The sequence below is a fragment of the Fundulus heteroclitus genome, unplaced genomic scaffold (assembly GCF_011125445.2).
Source record: "Fundulus heteroclitus isolate FHET01 unplaced genomic scaffold, MU-UCD_Fhet_4.1 scaffold_44, whole genome shotgun sequence".
NCBI classification, from domain to species: Eukaryota; Metazoa; Chordata; class Actinopteri; order Cyprinodontiformes; family Fundulidae; genus Fundulus; species Fundulus heteroclitus.
Genome location: NW_023396857.1, coordinates 1,511,809 through 1,535,163, shown reverse-complemented (window position 1 = coordinate 1,535,163; position 23,355 = coordinate 1,511,809). Strand labels below are relative to the sequence as shown.

General features: G+C 46.2%; 2 protein-coding genes across 5 annotated transcripts; both read left to right on the top strand.

Annotated features, from left to right (window-relative positions):
• Nucleotides 1-283: 283 nt before the first annotated feature.
• Nucleotides 284-11,196, top strand: eif4h (eukaryotic translation initiation factor 4h). 4 transcript variants are annotated; one of them, XM_036131491.1, is made up of 8 exons: nucleotides 284-421; nucleotides 2,524-2,711; nucleotides 4,439-4,503; nucleotides 4,672-4,762; nucleotides 6,859-6,942; nucleotides 7,197-7,352; nucleotides 8,100-8,215; nucleotides 10,779-11,196. In XM_036131491.1, the coding sequence occupies exons 1-8, from the start codon at nucleotides 372-374 to the stop codon at nucleotides 10,782-10,784; spliced, it is 756 nt and encodes a 251-aa protein (XP_035987384.1). In that variant the 5' UTR covers nucleotides 284-371; the 3' UTR covers nucleotides 10,785-11,196. The 4 variants fall into 4 exon arrangements, with proteins under 4 accessions (XP_035987384.1, XP_035987383.1, XP_035987386.1 ...); XM_036131490.1 differs by having other exon boundaries at nucleotides 4,672-4,768; XM_036131493.1 differs by lacking the exon at nucleotides 6,859-6,942.
• Nucleotides 11,197-13,450: 2,254 nt separating this feature from the next.
• On the top strand, nucleotides 13,451-22,661 carry rffl (ring finger and FYVE-like domain containing E3 ubiquitin protein ligase). Its single transcript, XM_036131457.1, has 7 exons — nucleotides 13,451-13,672; nucleotides 17,472-17,650; nucleotides 18,994-19,191; nucleotides 19,327-19,578; nucleotides 19,644-19,848; nucleotides 20,000-20,023; nucleotides 20,711-22,661. Exons 2-7 carry the CDS (start codon nucleotides 17,477-17,479, stop codon nucleotides 20,893-20,895), a joined length of 1,038 nt encoding a protein of 345 aa, XP_035987350.1. The 5' UTR covers nucleotides 13,451-13,672; nucleotides 17,472-17,476; the 3' UTR covers nucleotides 20,896-22,661.
• The last annotated feature ends 694 nt before the right edge of the window (nucleotides 22,662-23,355 follow it).

The following is a 23,355-nucleotide window of genomic DNA, read 5'->3' as shown; positions in this document are numbered from 1 at the left end:
TTTTGGCCCATGTACCGAAAAGTTAGGACACTGCCGTTGTAAACGGTATCTTCGGAAAAATACCGACTTTGTTGAATATGTAGAGCTCTCAGAAATATTTGCATCAAAAAAGTATACATTTTTGTATCAGTTATAGGGTTAATCTTAACGGGTCTTTATTAAATGTTTCCTAAATAGCAGTTTTAATTTTCCACGTAGTTTCGTGAGTTTAGTTCCGGTCACACCAGTTCAGTTTGGTTTAGTTTAAACCAATTTGGTTAAAGTCGTTAAGTTTTTAGCTGCCGTTGCTGTTTGCAGTCAGGCGCTGAGCGGGCAGCTCTACCCGCTCGGCTGTAACGTGAAGGACCTTCCTCTCCGACACAGCAGCAGTAATGGCGGACTACGATGATCGGGCCTACGGCAGCTTCGGCGGCGGTAGAGGGTGAGTCCCCGCTCCGAAACACAATCGCGCAGCCGAACCGGACCGGCCCCCTCTGAATCCGGGGTCCGGACCCCGGCCACACGCCCGGACCGGACCGGTTCCGTCCACGGTCCGCTCTGAGCTCTTGGAGCCTCTGCTGCTCTGCGACCAGGCCGCGCTGGGGTGTGGGAGGCCGGCGAGCGCGGCCGGGAAACACCGGGGCTCTAACTGGAGCTAACTGCTTGAAAAAATGCAGCGATGTGGCGAACCGCTGGCCGGCCAGAACCTCCTGTTCCGGGCTGGACCTGTAGCAGCGGTGTGGGCGCAGCGCCGGTGGCGCGGCAGGTGGAGGCTGAGGCGGAGCCGGGCTGCAGCTGCAGGCTGCCCGCATGGCTGCATCATGCGTCCGCAGAGACGTCCGCGGCTTCCAGCGTGCGATCGGATCGGAACCGCGGTCCGGTTCGGACAGCCGGGCTGCTGGTTTCTGCCTGTGTTCCGCAGGATGGACCCAGCTGGTTCCGTCCACAGAGGCTCCATTCAGCCCGATCAGGAGATCCGTGAAGCCGGTGCTGCAGTTTAATAAACAAAATCCCATTTATTCATTCAGTTTCCCCCAAATTCAATGAAACTTCTGTGTGTCACAGAAATATTACCAGAGCAGCTCTAGTGGGAGTAAAATACACGGAACACTCAGCCGGGGAGGCGCCCTTAGTTATTTTACTGTAATAAAAATATAAATCATGTTGTGCATTAATATCTGGGCTATTACAGCAAACTGCTGTTTAAGACCCGCTTGGTCTCTGCAATAATAGATAATAAAACCATAACTCTGCCAGGGCAGGACATTCCACTCAGAGATGATAGTTGGTCTGATTTTAAACATCATGATGGACTTCCTGTCAGAATACCAGCGCTTTACCGGACCTGAGCAACTTCTACAGGACATCTGAGTGCAATAAAATGTGTATTTAGGTCATATTTCTATACCTGGACCTCAGGAGTCCAGTGAGGAGGATTTATTGTCAGACAACATGCACACATGATGCTTTTCACTCTTCTCCTAACCGCACCAGCAGTTCCTGAGGAGCTCAGAGCGTCTGCAGGTCAGCGGTCCTCCACAGGAGACCTGCATGTCTGCTGCTCCAGGAGCCAATCAGACGAGGCGTTAAGCAGAAACCCGTTAAAGGTCCGGTTAATTGGCACCGCTGGGCGAGGGGCGGCTCAGAAGGGTCCAGACGGGGTTCTGATGCGTCCCTCAGGGCCGACCCGGAGTTCCGGTCCCCCGGTTCCTGCTCTCAGAACCTGAGGTTCTGGGAACCTGTGCTGATTAAAGCAGGAAGAGTTTTTTATAGAGGAGTTTATTCTCTATTTTATTCTTGGAGTGTTTTTATGCTATAAATTTAAACGTTTGGCTTTAAAACGTGTAGCTTTGTGTTTATTTAGCGTAGCATCGTTTATTTTAGGCCGCAGCCTGATCCGGGCCGGTTCTGGTGCCGCTCTGCAGAGCCGCGGGCCAGACAGGAAGCGCTGAAATAAAGTCTGGTTCTGCTGGATCAGCGCCGGTCTGGTTTAGCGGCTGGAGGTTCCTGAAGCGTTCTGGACCTGCTTGGGTAGTTTTTAACTTCTGGGCTTGGTTCTGGCGGTTCTGGCAGCCTGATCCAGAGTTCCCGCCTGGTTCTGATCGTCTCTGTCGGCCCGCAGGCGGGTTGGAGCCTGAAGAACCGGGTGAAACACGATGGAAGTGATGATCGGAGCTGGTTTCCTGGTGATTGTTCTGAAGGGTCCGGTTGGTCCAAAGAACCAGAATCTGCTCCTGAAACCTGGAAGTGAAGTTCCACCCGACCCGATCAGAGCTCATAAAGCTTCTGGGCTGACTGCGGTCTGCTTCCAGGTTACAGTTTGGTTCTGAAATGGGTCGGTTGGCAGAACCAACGGGTCGGCAGCCAGAACCGACCGGACCCAGAGGGCTCTGCGTTTTTCAGGCAGCAGCCTCCACATCAGGTCCAGTTGGCCTGTTTCATGTTCCGTCTGATCCAGCAGGAAGAGCCGGAGCCCGGTTCCGGGCCGGACCGGCGTCCCGGTCCAGAACGTGTCCTCGGTCTCACGCTGGTCTCTGTTTGCAGACCCCGCGGCGGCGGCGGCGCCGGAGGCCCCCGGAAGCAGAAGGAGCTGCCGACAGAACCGCCGTTCACGGCGTACGTGGGGAACCTGCCCTTCAACACGGTGCAGGGCGACATCGACGTCATCTTCAAAGAGCTCAGCCTCCGCAGCGTGCGATTGGTCAGAGACAAAGAGACAGACAAGTTCAAAGGTACCGGGCCGGTTCTGTGTTCTGGAAAACGTCCGGGTCCGACTGGATCTGAACTATGAGGGAGAATTAAGAAAATATGCAAACTAACCTGTTTAATGTGTTCTTGGCTCCCAGAACTTCTTCAGGTTCTGACCTGAAATAGTTTTTAATGAGGGCAAAAATATTACACAAAAGTTAAAATCATACAATTAAAAATGTTAAGTACAACACAAAGTATTCATCTTTTGATAAACACACTTGACATAATTTTTCATTTCATAATAACATCTATCCAATTATATTTAATTACCAAAATGCAGACTTTGGTGCATTCATATTTATTAAAATTGGCTCCTACAAAATAAAATCTGACTAATTTATTTATTTAAAATGATCATATTTTGTAGAGTAGGTGAAAAATTAACATATTTGTTTTGGTTTTTAAAAAAATTGTGTTAATTTTTTGGCCCTCAGGTTTCTTTGACTAGTCAGTTTTGGCCCATGTACCGAAAAGTTAGGACACTGCTGTTGTAAACGGTATTTTTAGAAAAATACTGACTTTGTTGGATATGTAGAGCTCTCAGAAATACAAAAAATTATACATTTTTGTATCAGTTATAGGGTTAATCTTAACGGGTCTTTATTAAATGTTTCCTAAATAGCAGTTTTATTTTTCCACATAGTTTCGTGAGTTTAGTTCCGGTCAAACCAGTTCAGTTTAGTTTAAACCAATTTGGTTAAACTCGTTTAGTTTTTAGCTGCCGAAATCTGCTTTAAAATCAATTATTAAAATTGGCTAATTACAGCAAGTGTTTTCAAAGAACAACTGACCCAAACACGGTTCTTATATCGCTAGAACAAAAACCGTTCAGTTTATTGTTGTTAGACTCAAATTAAATTATTCAGTATAATTTGCAAACTGGATGACTACAACAAATGAGCAAAACCCTTTTTAAATTTGGATCTACAACCATTTACACATTATTCCTGCAAAAAATCTGACTTATTTATTTAAAATGATTATATTTTGTAGAGCAGGTGAAAAATTAACATAATTGTTTTTTTTTTTTTTTTATAAAAATGTGTTAATTTTTTTGCCCTTGTAGTGAAATGTTAGGACACCCCCGCTCTGACGGGTTCCCAGCTGGGAGGGCGTGTTTATTTCTTTTTATCTCCTCCTTTCAGCCATTTTCAGGTGACGGTACCAATCATGACCCGGTTTAATCAGTTTAATCGTGTTTCTGAGCCTTTAGACGTTCTCAGGGAACAAACCGAGCAGCAAATGGTCAAATCATTCTGACAATTTCATTTTTATACATGTTTGATATAGAAGTTCTAAAAACTGCTTGAAAATAGACGCAGTAATGTACATACTTATATTAATATTACTCTATTTTAATAATGACTGAACTCCATCAACAAAATAACTACAGAGAAAATAGATTATTGAGGCAAAGGTTTCATATTTGAAAAATATATTTGACCGCATACATTTGAATAAAATATGTTACTAAATAAGTCTAAATAAATTCATTGCGTTAATTTATTGTTGTTATCCATCATATTTCTCTATTCAAACATACTTTTGTAGAAACGTATTGAGAACACATTTGTGATGATTTAGAAAATAATTTCATATTATTATGCTTGGCTTTTTATTCAGAAGTATTTCTGCTAATTTTCTGGAAACATATTTCTGTAAATATCTAAATCTGATTTCCTTTTTTTTTTTTTTTTGTCTCGTTCAGGTTTTTGTTATGTTGAATTTGAGGATTTGGAATCCCTAAAAGAAGCTTTGACATACGACGGCGCCGTAAGTATCTGCTGAGAACGCGGATCTTAACATTAAGGATATTAATTAACGCTCAGAGGCTGAACTCAGACTGTCAGGCGGCAGGTTTGGGTTGAAATGATGAGAAAAGCAGACGTGTTGCGCTTCAGTGCGTCCCGCAGGACTAACGCTCCCATGTGACCTCTGCAGCTGCTAGGCGACAGGTCCCTGAGGGTGGACATCGCAGAGGGACGGAGGCAAGAACGCGGAGGAAGCGGCTTCGGGTTCAGGAAAGACGAAGGTAGAGGTATGAGCGCCAAAGCAACACCAGGTTGTTAGCTGTTGGTGGGTGTGTCTGAGGCTGAAGGAACGTTTGCAGAACCAGAGTCCAGACTGCAGCAGGAGATCAGGGGCTGCTGTCACATGTAATGAAACGGGTGGAAACAACGTTAGAGAACGTTAATCTGCCTCGTCAGCACTTTTTCAGTCCAAAGCTAAACTACTGAGGACTCAAACTCTGGGCCCGGTCACTGTTAGCCTCCACCGGCTGGTCCACATTACTAGAATATCATGAAAAAGTAGCTCTTGTTTCCAGTAAATCCATTCAAAACATTGATTATTGGCAGATAATCTTATTTACCTGCTCAAATCAAGGGCAAATAGACTAACTTTAAGAACATTTTACTTATTTTTAGATCCGTTTTTGCAGTGGGTGAAGCTTGTATATTATATTAATTACACACAGGCTGATGTTTTTCAAGTGTTTATTTCTTTTAATCATGATGATTATAACTGACAACTAATGAAAACACCAGGTTCAGGATATCAGAAAATTTCATTATTTAGACCAAAACAAAAAAAAATATTTCCAAAATGTTCTCCAACTGAAAAGCATGAACAGTCTGAGCATGTGCAGCTCTGTGTTTACCTGGGTTACTGCAGCCATGCGGCGCGGCATGGAGTCCATCAGTCTGCTCAGGTGTGATGAGAGCCCAGGTAGCTCTGATTGAGGCCTTCATTAGGTCTGGTGCATCACATCTTCCTCTTCACAATAACCCACAGATGTTCTATCGGGTTAAGGTCAGGTGAGTGTGCTGGCCCTTTAAGAACAGGTGTACCTTGGTCCTTAAACCAGGTACTGGTAGCTTTGGCGCTGTGAGCAGGTCTCTTCAATTTTGGACCTTTTCATGATATTCTAATTATCTGAGAAACTGAATTTGGTGTTTTCATTTGTTGTCATTTATAATCATCAAAATTAAAAGAAACAAACATATCAGTCTGCGTGTAATTAATGAATATAATACAGAAGTTTCACTTTTTGAATGGAGTTACTGAAAGAAATCATGGTTTCCAAAATATTCTAATGATATGACCAGAATCTGTATGAGAAATAAATCTGTGAAAGTCTTTGATATAAAGTTTGAAGATCCCGGACGAGCCCCCAACCAGAGTCTTATCCTGGTGCAAAACTAGACGTGGGTCGGTTAGAGCAACGCCGAGAGAAGCAGCCGAGGATCGGGAGTAAAAAGGTCTGCAGAATTAAAAGATGGGGATCCATCAGGGTCCGGTGTGTGGTCAGAAGTTTGCTCTTAGCTACGTCAGGTTCTGGTGTTTGAATCAGGCTGCAGCTCCTGTTCGTCTCTTTTAGTTTCCTTATTTAGTCCAGAAGTCCAAAAACTGAAACTGAATGAAAAAAGTGATTGAAGTCCAAAGTAGGACCTGAATGAGGGTCTCACAGCTTAAAAACTTAAATGTTGAGATGAAATGGTTTCTATCAAGCTTAAAAAACAGAAAAGCAGGAGTCTACATCCCGTTTCATGAAGTTTATTTATTACATTATAATAATGGGTGATATTTCTGTATTGTTTGCATTTAGAAACCTTAACCTAATAATCCAAAACAAACCGCGGCTGCATGCAGTAGTACAGCGATAATCTCCAAACAGCTGCAGCCTGGTTTTCAGCCAGCTGACCGGCAGCGTGCAGCAGCATGTGAGCAGCCAGTAACTGCTGGTCCAAATCCCTGAAAACGGCTCTGGTTCTGATTCTGCTGCAGGAAAACGAAACTGTCTGGTTGTGACTCTGAGGAGGAACTCTTCCTCCTTCATCTTCTCATCCCTCCATCCTCACTCACCTCCTTCCCTCTGACAGCTTCAGCGTTCAGAGCTTCACTGCTGCTTCCTGCCAACGCCTCCTCTGATTGGCTGATGGCCCACTAACAAGCTCCGCCTCCTCACTGCTGTCCTAGCTGCTTCTAGGAGACGCCGACTCCTCCTGCTCCTCTCTCCCTCTAACCCTCCACCCTCTCTTCCTCTTCTTCCTCTCTCCTCCTCTTCCTCTCTCTCCTCCTCTTCCTCTCTCCCCTCCTGCCGGTGTTAAACTCCCGTGTTGTCTGCAGGGCGAGGAGGTTCGCGAGGAGGTCCCAGAGGAGGCGGCGGACCACGGGACTCGCGAGAAGATTTCTTCGACCAGCAAGGAGGAGGTGTGGTCAGATGATTCCGGCCAATCAGAAGGCTGCGAGCTGGGCGGGCGAGCCAATCAGACGGCAGGCTGGTTTTAATTAGGGAGGCAGCTGATGGAAAAGCAGCCATCGCCCGTGCAGTTGCTCCATTTGTCCAGCAGCTGGCAGTGAAGCTCGCCGCGGCGCCCTCTGTCATTTCCCATCATCCCTTGCATCTCATCTCCGCCGCGTCTTCCTCAGGCCGCCGGCCGACTCACCCGTCTGCTCGTCCGCAGGTTTCAGAGACGACGACTACATGGGGGGCCGGAGTCGAGGCGGCAGCAGTCGTCCCGTGGAGAGGCCGCGGGGAGGCGGAGGGATGGGCCGCTTCAGAGAGGGACCGCCCCCCCGCGGAGGAGGAGGAGCGCCCGACTTCAGGGAACCCTCTGAAGGTGCCGCCGCCTGCTGGTTCTATTCCTGAATGATCCGTTTGGTCCGACTCCCCGCTAACCATCAGCGCCATAGACATAATATAAGAGTAGACGCGTCATTGGGCGGGTTCTGCCTATGCTGCGATGCGTCAGAGCGTCCACCATCTTAAATGTGGCAAATCTGCAGTTACTCAGTCACTTAATCAGTATCAGAGGGACTTTAATCTCTGAATATACTTTGTATTCGTAGTATTTTTTTTGTAATATTACAAGTTTATTTTTGTATCCCTTTAGCTTCATTCTCCTGAATTTATTCTCCTAAAGAATTTAAAATAATCTAACTTGGTCCTATTACTCCAGGAGTGAAATAATTCTGCAAACTGTGACTATTCTGGAAATGTTCCCCCTTAATTCTCATAATATGATGTTTTTATCATAACATTATCACTTTTGTGTTTAATTGTTTATTTTTACTTTATTGACCTAGGACTTTTTTTCTCATATTATTAATTTTACCTCTTTAATACTCACCCAAAAAGTCCTAAAGGTTCACATGTGACACGGTTTTATGAAATAATGAAGACCACAATGTTTAGATTTACCAAATTGATTCTTATATTCATAATAAATACACACACACATATAAAAATATGTGTGTGTGTATTTATTGCAGCACAGGAATGAGGCATCTTTTCTGATGGGGGGGTTCTGACCTGTGGTGAGTTTGGCCTGATGCTGACGTTACCACCTGTGTGTGTCTGTCTGCAGAGGAGCGTGCACAGCGGCCCCGCCTCCAGCTGAAGCCTCGGACGGTCTCCGAACCGCTCAACCAGGTCGCCAACCCCAACTCCGCCATCTTCGGCGGAGCCAAGCCGCGAGAAGAGGTGATCTCAAAGGAGAAACCATAAGAGACTGAAGGCCTCCTGGGGGCTGGAGGGGAGGAGGGCTGGGGGAGGGAGGGAGGGAGGGGGGGGAGTCAAACTTTGGGTTAAAGGAGCTGGGATGATTGAAGCGGCACAGTTAGCTTCCCTGCAGACGGACGGATGGACGGCGAGCGGACGCTGACCTCTTCCTCCTCCTCCTCCTCTTCCTGTTTGAGGCGAATATTTATTCTTAGTGGGAATGAATGGGAAACACACTCACCTGTTCAGTAACAAACCTGTAAACACAGCGAGCAGCTCGTCCATGCATGTCCAATCTCTGGGTTTCTGCCCCGCCACCTCACCGCCGCTTCCTGTGATGTCATACCTGCATCCTCCTGTAGCCCCGCCCCCAGCAGGTCGAACCTGCGCCAGACTCGCCCCTTAGACCTCATCGGTCACGGCACAGACGATTGTTTTTATTTACCCCCCCCTCAAACGCCTCCACAGTGTTAATGTATGTTTTTATTCCTGAGGGGGCGGGGCTAACCCACAGGCTCCGCCCCCTCAGCAATCTGCAGCAGAGTTGCCTGAAGGGAGACCTAAAAGTAACGCACCCCTGGTTTCTGTTCCCACCTGTTCAGGTGGAGGACAGAGAGACGTTGCCTTCACTGTCTGCAGGATTTCCTTCCCTGCTGTGAAACGATGCGTTCAGGCGCTGAAGGGGGGAAATCAGGAACTGCTGGAAAACGAAACAAAGCAATGAGAGCAGAAAAGCCTGAGCCTGAAGGTGAACCCGAACGCAGCACAGGTCACATGGTGACTGCTGGTAGGCGTGGCCTGCTGGAAAGCTCTTCTCTGATTGGTCCATCGATCCACACTGAACGCTGCAGACAGTTTCTGGGCTTAATTGGGCCTGAAACCCAAACTGGGAGGTTCCCTCCCTGCTTCCTGGCGGTCCGTTCGGCTCGGAGCCGTTTTCAGAGAAAAATCCCCAAATGTTCTGGAGAAGACGCAAATTCTCTGGAAATGATCCAGAAGAACGTTTCTAGCTTCCACCAGGCGGCGGCGCTCCCGCTGCTTCCTGGACGGGGAGGCCGGGGTGGGTGGAGAAGTAGTAACGGATCAGGTTCTGGTTCTGGTCCAGAGCCTAGACACCCACTCTGGACCAGAACCGAAGGTTAGAGAGACTGAGCCACCGCCTGTTTAAATCCAGAACCAGGCGAAGAGCCGATGCATTAAAGAGCGGAGCAACCGTTCCTCTGGTGTCCGCTGTAGGTACCAGATCGGCTCGGGCCCTGCGCCTTCTGATGACATCACTATACGTGGTTGGTTTAACGTTTGCTCAATTACGCAAAATATTGTGATTGGTCTGGACAACTTACTAAAGTATTTATAGCGGGGTGTAGGTTTTATTCTAGAGCGGGATTGCGGTTTGTAAACGGACAATTTTACGAAGAAATTCTCCATGTGCCTCCTGATGACGTCACATTATGGCAACGCCACTCAAACAAACTACATAGAGCCCGCGGTCTGCATTTGTAACGAATCAATTTTATTTAGTTAATTTAGCGGTTTCTTTTTTCTCAAAAGCTTGAACCAAGCAAGCCATTTTACAAAAAAAATAAAATCAACAAATATTTGTCAATTGGCTCAATGTTTGGAAGAATATTGTTAACAAAAATGAAAGGGCTAGCCAGACTAATTTATCAAGCATATATCTTAAATCTACCAAATACCACAATAAAAAAAAAAATCAAATTCATTACAATTTCATCTGGAATAATAAAAAAACATGTGATCAGAAAGAACATCAGTACAAAAAGGAGGAATGAACGTCATTGATTTTTAAAGTGATGAATGCCGTGATAAAATTAAATTTGGCTGCTGACTTTTATTAAAAATTAAATGAGTTTATGGTTTAGTTTCCCTTCACAACTTAAAAAAAATTGGAGGAATTGAATTTCTCTAAGGTTGTAACTTTGATCCTGCAAAATTACCGATTTAAATTGTCAGACTACCACACAAGTATTCCAAAATGATGTTAAAAGTTTTCATGCCTCGACTAATTTACAGGAAAATAACCGTAAATTAACAAAATAAAATTGATTTGTAACAAATGGAGACCGTGGGCATAATGTAGTTTGTTTGAGTTGAGTTGCCATATGATGACGTCATCGGGTAAGCGCCCGAGACGATCTGGTACCTACACCGGTTCTCAGGTTTCCTTTGAGAACGTTAAGGACTGACTCTGGGTTTAAAACACGGCAGTTCTGGTTGGTTCCTCGTTCCCGCCCAGCAGAACCTGGGGCTGGGTCCCATCTGCACCGGGTTCTGCTGATCTGGGACTCCCTGACCTGCTCTCTACAGAACCGGTTCTGTGGGTTAACAGGAACCCAGAAGAACGGCAGAGGAGCGGGTGGATCTCCATCAGATTTGTAGAGTTCTGAGGTTTTGGATGTGTTGCTGAACGGAGGAAAGGAAGCGGTTCTGAACTGTCCTGTTTAAATGCGTCTCTGCTTTCTCCCCCTCTTTCTGTGCTGCGTCTCCTCTCTCCCAATCTGCTTCCACCTGTCTTTGAATGCAGCACTGACTCGTTTAAAGCCGCCGCCACAGACTCCCGACCAGACGGTGGCGCTAGCACGCCTTGTTGCCAACCCAGAAGAAGAAATTAGAAGTTTTGTCTGGTTCAGTGTGGATCAGACGCTGACTTCCGAGGAGATAAATGTTGTAAAGTCCAAACTCTTCCTGTCCAATAAAGCTGGATCTTTGGTTTGTAGCTCCAACTGTAACGTGTGCTTCTTTGATTTGATGACCCGGCTCTACAGCTCTGTGTTGTCGGCGTGGATCAGGACCGGGTCTGGGTTCGGGTTCAGTCTCACCGAGCGGTTTTTCTTTAGCGGGACGGTTAAAGGAAGTTTTTCTTAATCTGCAACTTTTTTTGTTCATTTCTTGACCCACTCTGTTTACTGCAATAAAACTGTGTCATCATCATCCAACACCAACCTGGGTGCGTTTGATTTCATGGTGGGGGGGGGGGGGGGGGGGGTCCAACGTGTGGCCCGGGGGCCATTTGCAGCCCTCGGGCGTAAAATACTGTGGGACTCAAGAAGTTCCAGCTCCATGTTTGTTCATCCCTCCAGCAGAGGGCGCTGGTGCAAACATGCTTAATTATTATTTTAAGAGATTTAGATGCTAAAGTGCTCCTAAGAACACGGAGAGCGTCAGAGATGTAGTGAAAAGTTCAGCTTCAAGTCCTGGGAAACAATCAACCTAAAAATCAGAGTAATTTCTAAGATAAAAAGCTTTTTTCTTTAGTTTTTGCTTTTATCAGATGTAAGTCTGGTCTCTCAACTTCTCGGCTTAAATGCAGCGATGGTTCTTCAGGAAAATATTGAAAACACTTTTTACACAAACATTTGACCCAGAAGGTGAGGACAGTTCACCTTTTTATCGATGCAAATATCACATCTAGAGTTTATCGGGGCAGGACTAAAACTGACCAATCGCTGCTCTTCGGACCGAACGGCAGGGATTGGTCAGTTTTTAGAGGCCTGCAGCTCCCACAGAGCTCTAATTTTAAACCTTTTTCTGAATACACATAATGTATTTTCTACTATCAGGATGTAAGGAGCATTTCACCCAGTTAGAACAAAAAGTGTTTCTGATCAGGGTTACCAGCTACAGCTTTAATGCCACTCAGATGAACCGACTAAGCTTCAAGGCCCTCTTTGACCTCAGGTGCAGGCCAAGATGGAGAGGAGGAGGAGGATGAAGAGTTGTTGGACGGTTTGACAATTAAACCTACAGAAGACATGGTTCAGATCCTCAGCCAGGTGGTGGTGGGGGGATTCCAGGCTCCTCCACACTGAAGAAGTGTCATTGGTGGAGAAACTCATTTTCATTTTTGCTAGATTGATCTCCTTGGTTCTGGTCTGCTTATACAGGGCCAGGTCTGCACTGTGGAAAGCTTCTTCCTTGGTGCCTCAGATGGCATGAAAACCATGGTTTGTTGAAGCTGTAGACGGTTCTATATTGTTGTCTTCTGTGTTTTGCACTTTATTTCAAGTTTTTTTTATATGCAGTGGCTTGCAAAAGTACTTTTGAACTTTTCCACATATTGTCACATTACAGTTTATTGGGATTTTGTGTGAAAGACCAACTATATGACCAATTCATACATGATTTTAAAAAAAATTCTTTTACAAATAAACTGAAAAGTGTGGTGTGAAAAAGTATTCCCCTTTTTTCAGAGGTTCCCTGATGATTGCCTGAACAGAGTCCACCTGTGTGTGATCTGATCTCAGCACAGTAGAGTTCCTCTGTGACGCCTCACAGGTTAAGAGAATAATTAGGAGTAAACAGCATCAGAGTCCAAGGAACACAGCAGGGCTAAAGATGTGGAGAAGTTTAAAGCAGTTTATGCTATAAAAGATTTCCCAAGCTTTGAACATCTCACAGATCATCATTCAATCCATCATCTGGGCATTAAAAGAGTTACAGCTGTAAACCTACCAACACGAGGCCGTCCACCTGAACTTACAGGTAGAACAAGGAGAGAACAGACCAGAGATGCAGCCGAAATGCTCATGCTGTCTCTGGAGGAACTGCAGAGATCCACAGCTCAGGTGGAGGAATCTGTCCACAGGACAACTATCAGTTGTGTTTCTGCACAAATGTGCTCTTTAAAAACAAAACATTTGAGTTTTTAATTTGTTGATAATTATTGATATCGATCAATATTTTTGGTTTTATCAAAATGTTTTTTCTTCGTCCACAGCCCTAGTCAGAGTTCACCTTAAGTTTATGTAAAATAAACACATTTTTTATGCTTTGTTATAGATATTGTCGGTTTTATATGTATATAAATGCAGGTGTGAATAAACAGGAGGAGTAATGGAATAAAATAAAGTTTTAGATGCAGCTCACAAGTGGATTTTGCTTTTTGTAGAACAGACTCGTGGGCCCCACATGTGGTCCTCAGGGGCTACTTGGTGCCCACGGGCCCCATGTTGGAGACCCCTGCTGTAATGTGACAGTATTAGGAAAAGTTAAAGGGGTGTGAATACTTTTGCAGTGATATACACAGCAGTGATAAATTATTCTGTGCTGCACTTTGATCCACCGGGAAAGTTAAAAGGACTTTATAATTAACGCTTGATGGGGTTTTGATTTTATTCTAGATTAGAAGCTAGTTTTATTGCTTTAGTTTTATTTACCCATCTCTGATGCGCGCGCGCGCACACACACGCAAACACACACGCGCGCGCGTGTACGTGGTCAGAAACTTCCTGGTTCTGCTCTTATCGCTGCCTTCACTTTACTTGGTCCTGTCTGCTCCTGCCGCCATGTTAACTAGTCTTGTTAACCAGTTTCCAGCCTGAGACGCGGGCCGCTGGTTAGTTTGTGGGTAACCAACCCTAACTCGTCGCTAAGTTAGCCGCGGCTGGGTGCTAGCTGCGGCTCTCCCATCTCTGACAGGTAAGCGGCTCGATTAAACTCTTTCCGGTCAGCTGTGGGTCACACGGTTAACCAGGTTAGTTTAAACCGGTGCCACTATAATCTGGGTTAGTTGTTATGAGCTGTTCTTCTTCTTCTTTGCTGTTTATAAACTTGTATAATTAGCCTGGCTAGCCTGCTAGCAGCGTGGGGTACTTTCCAGACTCCTCAGCCAGACTCCCTCCACAGAAAGCTCGATTAAACAATTTTATCTCCTGGGTGAAAAGTTTACCCAACTATAACACTAAAACCGATTTAATACTGTTTACAGTTGGACGTTTTATCATTCGGCTGGCATAAAACCTGAAATCAACATAGAACTGTAATAGATTTTAACTAAATGAAGTTTTTTCCACTTGGATGGAGCTTTATTTAATAGTTGTTAAATAATCATGAAATTCGTTTAAACGTCAAGCCGGATTTATCCAAGCATTATCTTCGATGCGATAAGTTATATTCATCTCTAAAATAAAAATCTTAGGTTTCTATTTAAAAAAATGAAAGCAAAAGTTTTTCTCTGTGGTTTGGCGTGAGGTCATCTGTAAACAAAGTTTGTTTGTGGTTAAAAAAAGATCTGATTTTATTTTAATGACAACAGCAGTTTCAACCCATAAATTAATGAAACGAGAGTTCATGTAAATTCCCATCGAGAGAGCTTTTATGTTTTTATGCCATCTGTTTGCTCAGAAAACTGCAACATGACACCAGAATCACTTCTTCTTCTTCTTCTTCTAAGCAGTTTTATGACATTTTAAAGGAGCTTTTGTTGTTTTATCCGGAAATGGGGACTGTTGTCATAAGATTAACTCTTTATGTGCTTAACTAAAGGCATAAAAGTATTTTAGCTGCAGTAAACATCCCGTATTAAATGTTTACTCAGTGCGGTTTAGGTCAGAGTCCTGAGAGCTTTTAAAGCAAAATCAGGTCCAAAGTCTGATCTTATTCCTGCTCAGCCCCACATTCTCTATTTAAATCCATTTTTAGACCTTTCTGCAGAGCTTTGCTTTGATTTTTTTACGCCGCTTGTGTTCGGAGCGCTTGTGGTTCCACCTGAGGTCGGCTGTTGGTAGCTTTGCTGCGGCGCCTCCCACCGAGCGACACGATGTTCCCAGCGAGCTGAAGAGGAAGAAAGGCGGGAAACGCAACCAGAGAAGAAGAAACGAGCCGCCTTCACCGTCCTGTGCCTTTCCACACCTCAGCGGAGGGATGAGCTGCGGAGGGCCAATGGTCGACCTGCAGCCTCTCACCTGCGGTGGATGATGACATCATCTCACCTGGAAGCGCCGTGAAGATCTTCTTCTCTGATTCCTCCAGTGCTTCTGTCACCATGCAGACCAGAGTTGTCAGGAGTGGACCACCACCGGTCCCACGGGACGCTGGATTACCTGAGCGGTCGACCCAGTATGTGAGGACAGGAGGCTGAGGTTCTGATAGGCTGACCTGCTGGTACCGGTTCTGGTCACCCTCCACACTGCAGACTTCAGGCTGCCATCCTGCTGTAGTCCGTCTCATCACAGATGAGATGACTGGTACCAGCAGAACCAAATCTCTGACCCAGGAGAACGTCCAGGGAGCTGGTGTGGAGCTGGTGGACTCTCCTCAGTACCTGGGTGTTCACCAGAACCATGACCTGGACCCATAACCCTGATGGTCTTTCCAGGACGGGTCAGAGCAGAATCTACCTGCTGAGGAGGCTGAGGTCTCCTGGCCTGCAGGGGGCGCTGCTGCAGACCTTCTTTACCTCTGGAGGCCTCAGCCTTCTTCTGTGGTCTGATGGACCAGCTGATCTGGATAATCTCATGAGGAGGACCGGTTCTGTCAGACTGCTGCATCCCAGACGCTCTAAGCAGCGTTTCCACAGCTCCTTCCTCCCAGCTGCTGCTGGACGTCATGATCTCTGATGCTCACCTGAGGCTCAATAACCGTTTACCTGACGCTGATGGTGGCACCGGTTCTGATCCGATCATTACCCGTTTACGCTGCCTCTGATATGGTGATGTAAACGTACACAGACTTAGCTACTGATGCTGCTGCGCTGTCATGCACATTAAGTCATATTGTTCTGTAAACAGGCTGGAGTTGTTTTTGTTCTGTATTCCCCCTCCTGCTATTTAACTTTAATATTTTTCATGTTTTCTACCTGCACGTAATACAACGATTAGGGCTGTGCATTAAATCGATACAAAGATTAATATTGATGTTTTTAAAAATGATTTAATATCGATATTCTGGCTTTTAATATTGATATACCTCCCAGCCTTTAGGGGGCGCTATTACAGCTGTTACTGTTCACAGAGAGGAAGTGAGACGAATTTGCAGAACGGCCGACAGGATTTTATTAGCGCCTTCGTCCCTAAAATCAGATGTTTGGCACATTTTTGATTTCTGTGATACGTTAAATATGCATTGAACCAAATGCTCTTTATTTTCCTGTTAATATATCAGAGTTCAATAAATGTAACATAAATATAATATTTGGCTGGTTTTGGTGATTGAATGACTTTGAGCATTAATTTGAAAGTAATCGATATTGGAGTCAAATCAAATCAAACTCGGCTCATATTTACAACGGCATTTATTTTACTTTTATTTTTTTCTGCTAAAGTTCATCCTCTGCTGCTTGAGAACTAATTTCAGATTAGCTTGTTTCTTTTTTTCCATTGCTATAAAATGTGAGACAATAAAGGACTTTCCTATCAGATCAAACATGCAGAGACTTCAAATGTAAGTCCAGTTCCGGCTGCGCTGAGGGAACTGGACGTCGTTTTTAGACGCTTTGATTTCATCCGCAGACGTTTCTCCTGTAGATCAGGGCGGCCATTTTTTTTCTGCTCCAGCACCCTGGGTGGCTCTGACCACAGACATTATATACGTAGACGCGTCACAGGGCGCAGATTGGCACGTCAACGTCACCGCCATATTGTATGTGGCAGAAAAAAGTTGAGTTCTGTTATTGTGAACGTGGATCAGAGAAGATGCCTCATTCCTGTGCTGCGATAAATACACACACACACACACACACATACATACATATATATATATATATATATATATATATATATATATATATATACATACATACATACATACATATATATATATATATATATATATATATATATATATATATATATATATATATATATATATATATATATATATATATATATATATATATATATTGTTTTTATGTTTTTTGTGTATGTGTTATGAATATAAGGATCAATTTGTTAAATCTAAACATTGTTGTCTTCATTATTTCGTAAAACCGCGTCACATGTGAACCTTTAGGAACAGACTTTTTGGGTGAGTATTAAAGAGGTAAAACTAATAATATGAGAAAAAAAAAGTCCTAGGTCAATAAAGTAAAAATAAACAAACAAACACAAAAGTGATAATGTTATGATAAAAACATCATATTATGAGAATTAAGGGGGAACATTTCCAGAATAATCACAGTTTGCAGAATTATTTCACTCCTGGAGTAATAGGGCCAGGTTAGATTATTTTAAATATTTTCATTCTTTAGGAGAATAAATTCAGGAGAATGAAGCTAAAGGGATACGAAAATAAACTTGTAATGTTACAAAAAAAATACAACGAATACAAAGTATATTCAGAGATTAAAGTCCCTCTGATACTGTTTAAGTGACTAACTGCAGATTTGCCACATTTAAGATGGCGGACGCTCTGACGCATCGCAGCATAGGCAGAACCCGCCCAACGACGCGTCTACTCTTATATGATGTCTATGGCTCTGACCGTCTGCCTTGTGTTGTAGCCGCCATGTTTGCGTCCTGCTGTAACTGGCTCTGCATGGACTCGGCTGACGTGGATCCGTCGGGCGGCGCCGACAGACGACACCAGTCCTACACCAACTCGGCCTTCAACTCCCAGCCGTCGCCACCTGAGCACACCTGTAAGGCCTGCGGCGGGCCCTTCGGCACGCCACCCAGGAAGGTAACTCCGCCCACTCAGGCAGACGTAGCGCATCGCTGTCAGCGCCTCAGACGGCCTGACGGTGGCGCCGTCTGAGGCCCGGTTTGAGTTCTGGCTGAATACGGTTAGACGGCGATTTAACGCCGAGTCAAAAACTAAAATCTTTATTTAATAAAAGACAAAGTTGTGAATGTTATGGTCTGGAGATGAAATCAGGAGCTGAGCTGTTCTAGAAGTTCTGATCCGTTCCACAGCTTGACAGAACAAACTGGTGCCACTGACATCCAGAACCATGAGGCCGGTTCTGTCCACACGGACGGATTTAAAGTCCATTAGAGACGTTCAGATGTGATGAAAGTTTTTAGGAACGCAGTCAGCTGTGTTTCTGGAGGACGAGCTGTGAAACGCAGCGTCCCCTCGCTGGACAGGAAGTGTCCAGCGAGGGGACGCTGCTTACTTTATGTTTGTCCTGTTAAACTGAACAAGTTTAAAACTGTCTCCACCTGTCTCTACCTGTCCTCACCTGTCTCTACCTGTCCTCACCTGTCTCCACCTGTCCTCACCTGTCCTCCCCTGTCTCCACCTGTCCTCACCTGTCCTCACCTGTCTCTACCTGCCTCTACCTGTCTCCACCTGTCTTCACCTGTCCTCCCCTGTCTCCACCTGTCCTCACCTGTCCTCACCTGTCTCTACCTGTCCTCACCTGTCTTCATCTGTCCTCACCTGTCTCTACCTGTCCTCACCTGTCCCCACCTGTCTCTACCTGTCCTCACCTGTCTCTACCTGTCCTCACCTGTCTCTACCTGTCTTCACTTGTCTCCACCTGTCCTCACCCGTCCTCACCTGTCCTCACCTGTCTCTACCTGTCCTCACCTGTCTTCACCTGTCCTCACCTGTCTCTACCTGTCCTCACTCGTCCTCACCTGTCTCTACCTGTCCTCACCTGTCTCTACCTGTCCTCACCTGTCTCTACCTGTCTTCACTTGTCTCCACCTGTCCTCACCCGTCCTCACCTGTCCTCACCTGTCTCCACCTGTCTTCATCTGTCTTCATCTGTCTCCACCTGTCTCTACCTGTCCTCACTCGTCTCCACCTGTCCTCACCTGTCTCCACCTGTCCTCACCTGTCTCCACCTGTCCTCACCTGTCTTCATCTGTCTCCACCTGTCCTCCCCTGTCCTCACTCGTCCTCACCTGTCTCTACCTGTCCTCACCTGTCTCTACCTGTCTTCACTTGTCTCCACCTGTCCCCACCTGTCCTCACCTGTCCCCACCTGTCTTCACCTGTCCTCACTCGTCTCCACCTGTCCTCACCTGTCCTCCCCTGTCTCCACCTGTCCTCACCTGTCCTCCCCTGTCTCCCAGCACGTGTGCGTGGACTGTAAGAAGAACTACTGCAGCCGTTGCTCCGCCCAGCAGGGGCTGCGGCCCCGCCTTTGTCACACCTGTCAGCGTTTCTATGGGAACCTGCTGGAGCGGGCGGAGCTGATGAAGCTGAAGGTGAAGGAGCTGAGGGACTACCTGCACCTGCACGAGGTCTCCACGCACCTGTGCAGAGAGAAGGTGCGTCTTGCTGTTGGCGCTGACAGGCAGAACCAATCAGAGACGAGCTGCTCATGTTTACCTGATGATTCTAAACACCTGAATTCAGGTGGGTTAACGGCATCCACCGTTAAGCCGCTGCTTCCTGTTCTGCAGGAGGAGCTGGTGGAGCTGGTGCTGAGTCAGCAGTCGTCACCTTCCAGCGGCTCCGCCCCCGACACCCCCATCGTCGACCTCCCCACAGTCACACCTGACCCCCCGGAGCCGACGCCTCGCAGCTCCGTCTCTGACACGGGTTCTGACACGTCCAGCGCTGCTCCGCCCACACCTGAGCCTGAAGCCACGCCCCCAACCGCAGAGACTCCACCCTCAGACCCTGGAATAGAAGACGACGATGACGACGACCCGGTAAGGCCTCTGGCTTGTTCTGGTTCTGGTTCTGTTGACTTACCCGTGTCTTTGCCCCCCCCCAGGCCTGGGACCCAGAGGAGGCCCCCGTCTCCGGCCGCAGGGCCTCACTGTCCGACCTGAAGAACGTGGACGGCATCGAGGAGCTGAGCGTGCGGCAGCTGAAGGAGATTCTGGCCCGTAACTTCGTGGACTACAAAGGCTGCTGTGAGAAGTGGGAGCTGATGGAGAGGGTGACCCGGCTGTACCAGGACCAGCAGAACCTGCTGGGTGAGTGAAGCCCAACAGGATTCACACGCGGGACTGGAACCCGGGTTCTCCTGGTCCGGATCCAGCCCAGACCAGGTTCCAGTTCTGGTTTTAAGCATCGGTGAAGCTGATTGGACGATTCTCTGATGATGTCACTGTGTTTCTGTTTCAGCGGCCAGCTCTGTGAGCGCTGCAGGTGAGTTTGCTCCCGTCGCTCAGGTCAAGCTGTCACATCCATAGACATAATTTAAAGAGTAGACATCAAGCGTTTTCACCTATGTGACGAGATCTGGGGGCGCCATCTTGGGGAGGTCGACAGCTCAGCTCAGTGTAATGTGTTGACCAGGCACAGAATCAATTTTAATCAACTACAACTCATTGAATATTAAACTAATTCTCACGTTGTTGTTTTTTTTGCTTAAACCTTTAACACTATAGCTATTTTAACAAATGTTTCAGTGCATTTAAGTAATCTTAGCGGGGGTTAAAAGTAATAGAATATTCTGAAAGAATGTCTGTTGCACAACACTGCCTCATACATTGTTATAATTTTTTATCACTATATACACAAACACATTTATACACACACACATACATAAATATTTATATATATATAATATATTATTTTTTAAATTATTATTATTATTATTATTATTATTATTTAAATTAGCCTATTTTGTGGGGAATAACTCTTTTGGCACAATACCAGCACCAGCGCTGAGGCGTCTTCCGTCTGTTCACCTTATGCCAGCAGGTGAGGGTAGCAGGTCGACCGCCCCAAGATGGCGGCCGTAATTTCTGCGCCGCGACTGTCAATGCGGTGTCTAGTCTTATATATTGTCTATGGTCCCATCGGCCCCTTTCTGACCTTGTCCTCCCACAGGTGGCGGCGGATCGGCGCCGGGCCTGGAGGAGAACCTGTGTAAGATCTGCATGGACTCTCCCATCGACTGCGTCCTGCTGGAGTGCGGCCACATGGTCACCTGCACCAAGTGTGGCAAGAGGATGAGCGAGTGTCCCATCTGCCGGCAGTACGTCATCCGAGCCGTCCACGTCTTCCGGTCCTGAAGCTAGCCGGGCTCCGGTGCCGAAGAACCAGCCTTACTCTCCTCTTCCGCTGCAGAACCGACCGCCTTAAACGCAACAAATCAGAGCCAGATCCTCCTCTAGAGATGATTTAATCCTCTTTCTTCCGCTGTGATTGAACATTCGGTACGACTGTACGACGCTTTCAGATCGGACCTTCAGACGGCGGCGCTGCCGGGGACCCGCTCGCAGTCCTGCAGCTGCTCAGACTCATCATGTTGCCTTAAGCTTAAACCAGAGACGCAGTTCAGGTAAACTGTGGTTCCTTCAGGGTCAGAACACCGGGTTCCTTTCCTTTTTTTAACTTTATGGGTTAATTCTTCCTTCAAAAGTGCCTTTTGGGAACCGTTTCTACATTCCAGGGTCCAGTTTTCATTGTGCTGCTAGTAAAACCCAAAGAACCGGTCCGAGTAGTGAAGTTTAGCCGGGTTGGGTCAGGAGAACAGAGACGGGCTTTAATGTCTCTCAGTGGGGGAAATTCAGGCGTAAATAACCTGAAATCAGCGTAGCAGCAGCGGGGCGACGTTCCCCAGAAGGTTCTGACTCTTCAGGGTCCGAATTGTTCTGAAACTACTTAAACTTCTCACTGGAACTGAGGCTTAGGTCCTCGTTTCTCTCAGATGAAAGAGGTGCTGTCCACAATAGGCGGGAATCGCCGTGGCAACCAGTGACTCGGCATTTTCTGAGTGTCTTCCTGCTTCCTCTGAGCGGCTCGTCTCCAGGGTGGTGCCTAATTCCTGAGCTTTGGGTCAGCAGCTGCTTTGGCGGCCCTTCCAGTCTCCTCTGACATAAACCGATTTGTAGCGTTTCCGTTCCGACTCGGCGGTTTTGGTCACCTGAGACCAGGTGTGCGGCGTGACTCCGCCCCCTTCCCCCCAGCTTCAGATTGATCGGAGGAGGCAAAGCTGCTGGGCTCATGACACTGCGTCACTTTTCCAAACCTTTTTTTAAAACTCGCTTTTCCGGTTGGAGGGAAATCTAAAACTAGAAGAAGAGCAGCGTCTGAATATTACGGACATGTTTGAATTATTTATGTTGAAATGATCAGATTTCATGTGTTTTGTCCTGGAGATAAAGTGAAGCTTCTTTATGTCCAGTCTCTGACCTTTTCCGGTTTAGAAGAAGTGAATGAATGGATGAAAAAGGGAGAACCGCATCACCTTTCACTGCTGGGCCACCGGGGGCAGCAGAGAGTCGGCCCTGTGGAGGAAACTCCCTGCAGGAGCTTAAAGGGAATAAAGTTTTCTGCAAACGTTGCGTCGCATCAGCAGGCTGCTTCCTGCTCTGGACCTTTAGGAACCAGGATGATGTTCTGCTGAGTGATTGTTAAAATCTAACAGATTTTTGTGACGTTTACAGCAGCCTGTGTGAAGTTTTCTCCTGTTTGCACTAAAACCTGTCGATGCTGAGACACTTCATACTTCGGGGGTTGATTTTATTTTGTTGTGAAGACTCTGGACTTTCTCTGATTGTGAGGTGATGTTTGATTGTCTAACCTGTTGTTTCTGCCTGCTGAGGTCATTAATGCGAAGCGGGCGAACAGATCCAGGGATGCAGTGTTTGGCCCTCATGGGGCCCCCCAGCAACAGACTGCAAACCTCTCCAGATACTCCAAATGTAGCGGGAAGCTGTCTAATCCTCCAGATGTTTCTTGATTTTATTTTATTTTTTTCCTGGAATCGGTGGGATATCTGTAAGAGATTTTAGTTGGTGGCGTGAGCTCCGAATAAATTTTCTAATGAAACATCTGAATTGTGGCCGTGTCCTCTGTGCGTGCTCACCTGTTTACCTGAGACCCCAGGTGATGGTTCCAGCCTGGAGCTTCTCCCACACGCTGTATTTCCTGAACAAAAGAAGCCGTGTTGTTATCGGGCCGTCTGTCACGCCTTCATGGCCTCTCTGGGGAAAATTTGCACCCCAAGTCAAAACGGTGACTTGGAGAGAGATTTTGTTTCTAAGATCAATGTCGTCAAAGGATGGAAACTGATGATAAAACGTAGCAAGTAAAGTGACCTGCTGAGAAAAATGCCTTTTGTTTTGTGGGAAGATTAGTTTGAGGTTCTATTTTGTGAAGAAAATTAAAGACATTTACAAACTGGACACATGGCTGTTGATGCGTTCTGTCACTGGTGCAAACAAAGGACCCGGGCTGCATCCCAACACTCTTATTGGATCAGGACTCTACAGCCAAAGCAGAAGTCTGTCAGCGGTCACCAGGATGAGTTATTTTACATTTTATTCAAATGATCAGACTTTTTAACTTCAGTTTTGAATTGCTATTTCTGTTGTCGGCTGACCACCATCACCAGATATCTTGCCCAGTCTTTCAAGCTAGCACCACATTTAATATAAGAATTATTTTAATGCCCCGCAATGGGGAAGTTAGGGAAATGTATCAACAAGATGAGACATTCCTGCCTGCCTGCTTTTACTTTCTAACCT